Source organism: Culex pipiens, chromosome 1, assembly GCF_016801865.2.
Source record: "Culex pipiens pallens isolate TS chromosome 1, TS_CPP_V2, whole genome shotgun sequence".
Taxonomy (NCBI): domain Eukaryota; kingdom Metazoa; phylum Arthropoda; class Insecta; order Diptera; family Culicidae; genus Culex; species Culex pipiens.
The window spans coordinates 18,780,333-18,789,590 of record NC_068937.1 but is presented as its reverse complement, the minus strand read 5'-3'; the positions used below and the strand labels follow the sequence as shown (position 1 = coordinate 18,789,590).

Below are 9,258 nucleotides of genomic sequence, written 5' to 3'. Positions count from 1 at the left end.
TGGTCATTTTGATCATTTTGGTCATTTTGGTCATTTTGGTCATTTTGGTCATTTTGGTAATTTTGGTCATTTTGGTAATTTTGATCATTTTGGTCATTTTGGTCATTTTGGTCATTTTGGTCATTTTGGTAATTTTGGTAATTTTGGTAATTTTGGTAATTTTGGTAATTTTGGTAATTTTGGTAATTTTGGTAATTTTGGTTATTTTGGTCATTTTAGTCATTTTTGTTATTTTGTCATTTTGGTCATTTTGGTCATTTTGGTCATATTGATCATTTTGGTCATTTAGGTCATTTTAGTAATTTTGGTAATTTTGGTAATTTTGGTAATTTTGGTCATTTTGATCATTTTGATCATTTTGGTCATTTTGGTCATTTTGGTCATTTTGATCATCTTGGTCATTTTGAGCATTTTGGTCATTTTGGTAATTTTGGTAATTTTGGTCATTTTGGTCATTTTGGTCATTTTGGTTATTTTGGTTATTTTGGTCATTTTAGTCATTTTGGCTATTTTGTCATTTTGGTCATTTTGGTCATTTTGGTCATTTAGGTCATTTTGGTAATTTTGGTAATTTTGGTAATTTTGGTAATTTTGGTAATTTTGGTCATTTTGATCATTTTGGTCATTTTGGTCACTTTGGTTATTTTGGTCATTTTGATCATTTTGATCATTTTGATCATCTTGGTCATCTTGGTCATTTTGAGCATTTTGGTCATTTTGGTCATTTTGGTAATTTTGGTAATTTTGGTAATTTTGGTAATTTTGGTAATTTTGGTAATTTTGGTCATTTTGGTTATTTTGGTCATTTTAGTCATTTTGGCTATTTTGTCATTTTGGTCATTTTGGTCATTTTGGTCATATTGATCATTTTGGTCATTTAGGTCATTTTGGTAATTTTGGTAATTTTGGTAATTTTGGTAATTTTGGTAATTTTGGTAATTTTGGTAATTTTGGTAATTTTGGTCATTTTGGTTATTTTGGTCATTTTAGTCATTTTGGTCATTTTGGTCATTTTGGTCATTTTGGTCATTTTGGTCATATTGATCATTTTGGTCATTTAGGTCATTTTGGTAATTTTGGTAATTTTGGTAATTTTGGTCATTTTAGTCATTTTGGCCATTTTGTCATTTTGGTCATTTTGGTCATTTTGGTCATTTTGGTCATTTTGGTCATTTTGGTCATTTTGTTCATTTTGGTCATTTTGATGATTTTTTTTCCATTTTGGTCTGTTTGATTATTTTGATCCAATCATTTTGATCATTTTGGTCATTTTGGTAAAAAATACGTTATTGAATCTTTCTTATAATAATTACATTTGGTTTACATAATAAGTGGTCAGCTGTGGCTCTTCAGCTTTAGTTTGCTTTTCGTGATTTAAACACTGTTCATTTTCATAACTTTAAAAGTATATGATTTATCATTTTTGTAACACTAGGTACAATGAGGAAAACAAATGTTAAGAAATTGGTTATTTTGGTCATTTTGATGATTTTTGTCATTTTGGTCTGTTTGATCATTTTGGTCATTTTGGTCATTTTGGTCACTTTGGTCATTTTGGTCATTTTGGTAATTTTGGTAATTTTGGTAATTTTGGTCATTTCGCTCATTTTGTTCATTTTCATTTTGGCCTTTTTGGTCATGAAAGTTTTTGTCATTTTTTTTTTCAAAGAGCTTAAAAATTTCAATGGAAATTTAAGTGGCATCAGCTGAAATCAATTTTATTTGTATTTCCCTGCGTAGAATCATTTTTTTCATATTTGGGTTAATTGAAAATTCTTAAAAATTGAAAAAAAAATCTATGTTCAGTACCGTTATTACGGGTGACTGTTGAAATTTGTATGACCCAATATCACCCCTGATGACGGTCTATATGACTGTTCTGATGTGGTCTCAATATTCAGCCAATAAATTTTTTCTTCCGATCAAAAGATTTTTTAAAAATTGTTTTTTTTTGGAAATTTTGACAATTTAATGATTGATTTATGCTTAAATATAATTAAAAAGCTAAAATCTGCTGCTGAAAGTTCAATAAGATCATTTTAGAAAATACAGACGCTGTTACCAAATTTGTAAATATTGATTTGCTTGAAGAACCGGTTACAACTTTCGCAATTTCCAAGCATTTTTTCTCGAAATCGACAACAATGTTTCCAAATTTGAAGAAAAATGTAATCGAAAAATGTTTTCTGATGCCTAATTTTCACCTGCACACTCCCCAAAGCTTCCCACAGAATCAAACCTTTATGGCACAATTCAAGCTTCGCTTTCCTTCCACCAAACCACTTTCGCCTACAGCGCGGCAACGTTTATAGCACGCCTCAACCCTCCAACGTGCTCACCGAAGCGGCGCGAAATCATTCACCCCACCACATTGGCTCCTGCAACAGAATGCACCGCCGCAGCGTGTCCCAGTTTGGCGTCCTCGTTGCCCCTCGCAACCGGCCCGGAACGCGTGCGACCAAAACAAAGCAGTCCTGTGCTGTTGCAGTCTTTTGTGGTGGTTTGTCAGTTTTTGTGGCTTCAGAAATTATCTTGAGGAATGTCGAGTTGGTTGGTTTAGTCGGTCGGAAGTGCGCGCTTTTAATCCGGATTCGGGATGGACATCGACGTGGACGATTTCATGCGGCAGACGGCCAATTCGTACAATTTTCAGGTTGGTTGAAAGAGGTTGGATTAATTGAGGTTAGAAGCTTCTAATCTGGGCTACTTTCAGTACATTGACCTGGGTGACTTGGATCGAATCATCCGGAACGTCCAGCGGAAGACCGATGGGGAGCGCAAGAGTCCACCGAAGTCACCCTCGTTGGAGGTGAAAGCTCAAGCTGTTCGCATGTTGTCCGATGAAGAGATCAACGCGATTCTGGAGAGTACGGAGTTGGATCTGCAGGAAGCTCGCGCGAGTTTGGAGGAACCGATTATTCCGGTGATTGTGGAGCCGGAGTTTGAGCAGGACGATGCAAGTGATGGTGCGTCGACGATCTGTTCGTCATCGCCGGCTTCCTCTGTGAAGGAGTTTGCTAAAAGGGCGTCGGATGAGGTGGCGGACATTGAGGACAACCTGGGGGACGATTTCAGCATGGACGACTTCATGATCACGTTCAGCGGTTCTCAGGAAGACGTCGTGGAGCAGCGGTTCGAGTCGATCGAACCGTGCTTCGAGTTTCTGGACTCGGAATCGATCGTGGAGGAAGTGTTGGTTCCTCAAGATGGGAACGAGGGTGATTCGGAAGGTTCCGGAAAGGGGCCAGTTCCCACGATTCGAGTTAAGTCCCCGGCTACGGCGCTCATCAAGACGTACGAGCTGCAGAGTGACGATCCGATCAACGACATCCAGCCGGTGCTGGATTTCGTAGCAATTGAAAGAGCTACCAAAAACAGTCGGCCTACGACGGCACGAAGTGCCTGCTCTACCACGGTCAAGTCACGACCAGCCTCCCGGAAGTCACTAGTAGAGGAGTTTGACACCTTCATCAAGATCACCGAGCTGCAGAAGAAGGTCTGCGTGCTGATCGACGACGTCCGACTCTGTCTGGGAAAGCTTGAAGAGCCGGAAGATGAACTTGAGGAGAAGAAGCGTGAGCGAAGAACCGCTGAGTTCCTCATCCGCTTCCAGCGTAACTATCTCTACCAGATCAACCGACTCGAGGAGGATATTTGCGTCCTGAACAAAGGATCGCCGGAAACGGCCAAGAAGATCTACCAACTCTACCGAACCGTCGGCCAGGCGCTCAAGTTCTACCTGAAGAACATGAAGTACTTCGTGATCAACGTGAGTCCCGAGAAGCTCTGGACACTAGTCAAGCAAATCCTTAGTTCAACCAAGCTGTGCGTCCAGAAGGAGATCTTCGACGAGGACGACCTGATCGTCGGAGAAATCAACGAAAAGTGTCACCTACTAAGGCATCGCCTCAAAGAAGAGGTCGCCAAACAGAAATCCCGAAGATCAAAAAGCTCCCAAAATCCCCGCAAGATCGCCACTTCCCACTCCGCCAACCCCGTCCAAGGTCCAAAGCTCTCCATGTACGGAACGTCAAGCGCCGCCCAAAAACGCCCCTCCCAAGCTCGAAAATCGTCCTCCTCTTTCACCCGAAAACCCATCAGCGGCAAGAAAGACCCCAAAAAGCCCCTCCCAAAACCCATTCCCATCCGGAAACCACCCCCTCAGCAGCAAGGCAAGATCATCGCCGTCCCCATGATCCGGTCCAGCTGTTCCTCGCTGGGACGCACCACAAAAAGCGGAACGCGCGTACGGTCGGCGCGCACCCCCGCCAAGACCATCGACGACGTGGTGACGCTGATTCAGCAGAGGACGGATCCGCTGGCGAATTCCCGCCTGCTGAAGGAGGTTTCCGGCGCGCTGACGAAGATGTCCGGCAACCGGGACGCGGCCATCAGTCCGGAGATCAACCAGCAGCTGCACCAGCTGATTATGGAGACGATTCAGAACATTACGCAGCAGCAGCTGCAGCAGATGATGCCGCAGGTGGAGGTGAGTGGAGATTGTTTTGTTAGCAAATTGATTGGGACCATCCATAAACTACGTGGACACTTTTATTGAAATCTCAGATGTGGGTGGGCGGCAGGGATGCCACATGTTTTTTTAAAATGTCTGTGAAAAAGTCTGTGTATGTCTGTGTCTTTGTCTAAAATTCAAATAAATCAATTTACAGTCATAGAAATCTATCAAAAATTGTGTTTTTAAGCATTTGAAGACTAACGAAATCAGTTTCGATTGATATTTTAACAAAATAACAATTTAATGAAGTTTTTAAAAAGTCTGTGTACCTCAAAAAATGTCTGTCACGAGCTCAAATGTCTGTGAAACACAGACAAATCTGTGTATCTGGCATCCCTGGTGGGCGGCGTAAGTGAAGGAGGCCGGAAATGGACGTCTTTGATTGTGATGAGGATCTGTTCACATGGAACTGGATGTATTCCAAGATTTCGGTTATGAAATTTCTGGTTTTCTCCCGAGACCGACAGGAATTTTTCCGAACAGTTTTACATATTTAAAATAACTTTTTTTTTAATCAGATTCTTCATCATTAGTTCTTCCATATAAATCTACATACAATTTCGGCTATTGTCCATACAAAAATGCTATAAAATAGTTCACAAATCGCTACATTAAAAAAGTTCTTTTCTAAGGCCGTTGCAAATTTGTTTCAAATTTATGTTCTATGAAAAATTATCATAAAAACGTTTCTTAATCCACCATTAGGTGGTTGGTGCCTTCCTCATATTTACAATGTAATAATGAAAATAAGTTTATTAAAAAATATATACCTGATACAGACTTTTCCAAAAAAACATGCAGACTCTCATTTGAAGCAATGTGGCAACCGGGCGTTTCGCATCTGGCGCGACTCTCACACGTAAACAAAAAGACCCGGCCTTTTGAGGTTATGCAAAAAATCGCCCTTTTTTGTTGATACAAATATATTTTTCTAATCATAACTTTTTAAATACTTTACTAAACAGAATAAATTTCAATAGGGTCTTATGGGACCCCAAAACGAATCGAATGAGGCTGACCCGGCCAAAATCGGTTCTGCCAGTTCTGAGAAAATCGTGTGGAAAAAAAATCATGTCTACACACATCCCCACAGACATTTGCTCAGAATTTGATTCTGAGTCGATATGTATACGTGATTTTCGAGTGATTTTATAGCCTTGCCTCAGTGAGGTGAGGAAGGCAAAACCCAAAATATAATCAAAAATCGATTTGTTGACACTTTGACTCAATTCTAAGGGCAGATTTTGAGTCAGCGGGCAAAATTAAGGTAGAGTAGTCATCAATGATACACATAAAAATTAAGCCAAGTTTGTTTTTGCATGAAATTTCGATTTTTTCCAAAAATCACATTTTTTTTTTAAATTATAACTCGGCAGCAGATTTGTTTGACCATACTTCTCTATGACTCAAAAGTTGCGGGTTTTTGTCCCCTAAAACATATAAAAAAATCTCGAAGATCAAAACATACGTATTTTGGGAAATTGAGTTGTTGTGAAAAAAAAGTTAATTAAGTAATCGCAAATTTTTGTTCCGTGCACCTATTTTTTCTAAATAGTCCTCAACAATACCTACAACTTTGCCGAAGACACCAACTTGATCCGAAAAATTCACTCAAAAGTTACAGCTGTTTGATTATTTAGATACCATTTTTGTATGGAGACTTGTATGGATGAACCAATGATACAAAATAGCTTTTTTGGTTTGAGCCAAATCTAAAAATACAAGTAAAATCAATTTTCGGTTTTGGAAGAGAATTGCTCAACTGTCAAATGCGTGTGAACTCAGAATGTCCGTGGTGAGTTTCATCAAAGACAAAAATTGTTATTTTTGTCATTTTTTTCATTTTGATATTTTTTGATAATTTTGATAATTTTGATAATTTTGATAATTTTGATAATTTTGATAATTTTGATAATTTTGATAATTTTGATAATTATGATAATTTTGATAATTTTGATAATTTCGATAATTTTGATAATTTTGATAATTTTGATAATTTTGATAATTTTGATAATTTTGATAATTTTGATAATTGGGTCCTAAAATGAAGCTTAGATTGCTGATATTATTGTTTACAGCGATAAAGCTTATTTTTCTGAGTACAATAACCACAGAGTAATCCAGAGGACGCAGTCCGAACAAATGTCATCGAATTTTGTGGTTGCGTTACGGTTGATGTTGTTGGATTTTCCTAAGGGTAGCAGGCGTTATATTTTTTTCAGGCGTTATGTTTTTGAATGGATATTTGAATTAAATCTAGTAGCCAATAATTAAAGGTAATATCCTGTCAAACTGACTTTCGTTTCGTTTTGCAAAAAATGTGCAGGTGGTTATGTTCTACATGACCAATATGACAAAGAACTTTGTACAAAACTCTAAAAAGTAAATCCATTTTTATTTATATTTTTAAATTCTTTGCCAATTTATTTAATCTTTAATAATTAATTCTTATTTAATATTATCAATAATTGGCACCTCTGTGGAAACAAATTGCCAAAAAACGAAAATATTGCCAAAACAAGCATGTTTCGGAAAACTCGGGAGAACCTTCCCTCAGGGCAATGGCCACTACGGGTGTGGCCAATCCTGTCATAATGTCCATTTTCATTACCAGTATCAAAAACCATGAATTTTGATACCCATATTGCCCCAATTTGTATGGTTCCGTAAATGTCCTCACAGGAGAACCTTCCCTCTGGGCAATGGCCACTCCGGGTGTGGCCAATCCTGTCAAAATGATCATTTTCATTACCAGTTTAAAAAACCATGCATTTTGATACCCGAAACGAAACTATTGGCACTACGCCCCCCGGGGCATGGCCTTCCTCTAACGTGGGATTTCTGCTCCAGCGCCTCTGACGAGACAGGAGAAACCGGGACCGACGTTTTACTTCACCATCCGATAGAAGCTCAGTGGATAAGGCGGGAATCGAACCCGCGTCTCATAGCATAGCATTTTGATACCCATATTGCCCCAATTTGTATGGCTCCGTAAATGTCCTCCCGGGAGAACCTTCCCTCAGGGCAATGGCCACTCCGGGTGTGGCCAATCCTGTCAAAATGGCCATTTTCATTACCAGTATCAAAAACCATGAATTTTGATACCCATATTGCCCAAATCTGTATGGTTCCGTAAATGTCCTCCCGGGAGAACCTTCCCCGGGGCAATGGCCACTCCGGGTGTGGCCAATCCTGTCAAAATGGCCATTTTCATTACCAGTATCAAAAACCATGAATTTTGATACCCATATTGCTCAAATCTGTATGGTTCCGTAAATGTCCTTCCGGGAGAACCTTCCCTCAGGGCAATGGCCAGTCCGGGTGTGGCCAATCCTGTCAAAATGGCCATTTTCATTACCAGTATCAAAAACCATGAGTTTTGATACCCATATTGCCCAAATCTGTATGGTTCCGTAAATGTCCTCCCGGGAGAACCTTCTATCAGGGCAATGGCCACTCCGGGTGTGGCCAATCCTGTCAAAATGGTCATTTTCATTACCAGTATCAAAAACCATGAATTTTGATACCCATATTGCCCAAATTGTATGGTTCCGTAAATGTCCTCCCGGGAGAACCTTCCCTCAGGGCAATGGCCACTCCGGGTGTGACCAATCCTGTCAAAATGGCCATTTTCATTACCAGTATCAAAAACCATGAATTTTGATACCCATATTGCCCAAATCTGTATGGTTCCGTAAATTTCCTCCCGGGAGAACCTTCCCTCAGGGCACTGGCCACTCCGGGTGTGGCCGATACTCTACCAATTTGTTCCCAATCATTTCGGTATTCCGGTAACCGCTCTGGCAACCGTCAATAACTTCTTGGACCTCCTCTCAAGTTCGTTCACCACCTGTTTCTTTCAACGTGTGCGTGTGTGTGTGAGCAATAAAAATCCCAACGTAAGGTCTGTCTTTGATGAAAGTCTGATGGACACTAAATCCTCCAGAGGCTAACTTTTAGCTTAAATAGTTGGCACGGCATCCACGCAACAGAAACAGAATGTCACGGCATGCGACGGTAACGCTACATTTTCGAAAAATTTTGCACTGACACCGCAGATAGAGCTTTAAGACAAAGTCCTTTGTCAAAAAATAATCGACGAACCGATCGGAGGGTCCTGTTTTGGTGAGAGAGATAATCCGCCGGGCAAACTGACCTCGTCTCGGGGCCGTCGGAAAGTTGGCTTTGAAGAAGTCTCCTGTCTAACTGAAGGAGGCTCGGATTGTGAAAAAAATGAATGTGTGTTTTTTTTTAATGTTTGAATATAATATGGCAAATAAAATTGTAAATGGCTCTAAATTTAATTTATCTAATGGGAATTGTTTCTTATTTTCAAATGAAAACCGAAAGGATGCAACATATAATGCGCGGGGCATGTTTTTTGGGAGCTGCGGGGTTTTTGATAGCAAGAAAACTGTTTAAATCATCAAAAGTTGGTCACATCACCTCCTCTTCTCCCCTCCAAGGCCGAGAACACAAACGCAATATATCACAAATTAATAGAATTTGGAACTTGAGCGATGGCACTTTTGAGAGTGGGTTGAAAGATGGGCTGCGAATCGATAACACAACACCTACTCGGAATTGACCTCTCGGTAGCATTTCAATCATGCAATTAATCAGCCACTGGCGACGTACGCAAAACTGTGCTAGCAACTTTCCCATCTGCATGCATTCTGCGGTGTTTTTTCCAAGACGTTAAGACGCCCTGTGGCTCGGGAAACACCTGTCCAATATTTACC

At 39.9% G+C, this 9,258-nt stretch overlaps 2 protein-coding genes across 2 annotated transcripts in view; one reads left to right on the top strand and one right to left on the bottom strand.

Annotated features, from left to right (window-relative positions):
- LOC120415625 (beta-mannosidase) overlaps nucleotides 1–9,258 on the bottom strand; it is a 165,835-nt gene that overhangs the window by 147,564 nt on the left and 9,013 nt on the right. The window lies entirely within an intron of this gene.
- Nucleotides 2,468–9,258, top strand: part of LOC120415631 (uncharacterized) — a 29,971-nt gene continuing 23,180 nt past the window's right edge. The window contains exons 1-2 of the mRNA XM_052707470.1: nucleotides 2,468–2,653; nucleotides 2,714–4,507. Coding sequence (XP_052563430.1) covers nucleotides 2,597–2,653; nucleotides 2,714–4,507 — 1,851 coding nt within the window. The 5' untranslated portion in view covers nucleotides 2,468–2,596. The remainder of the gene's footprint in view (nucleotides 2,654–2,713; nucleotides 4,508–9,258) is intronic.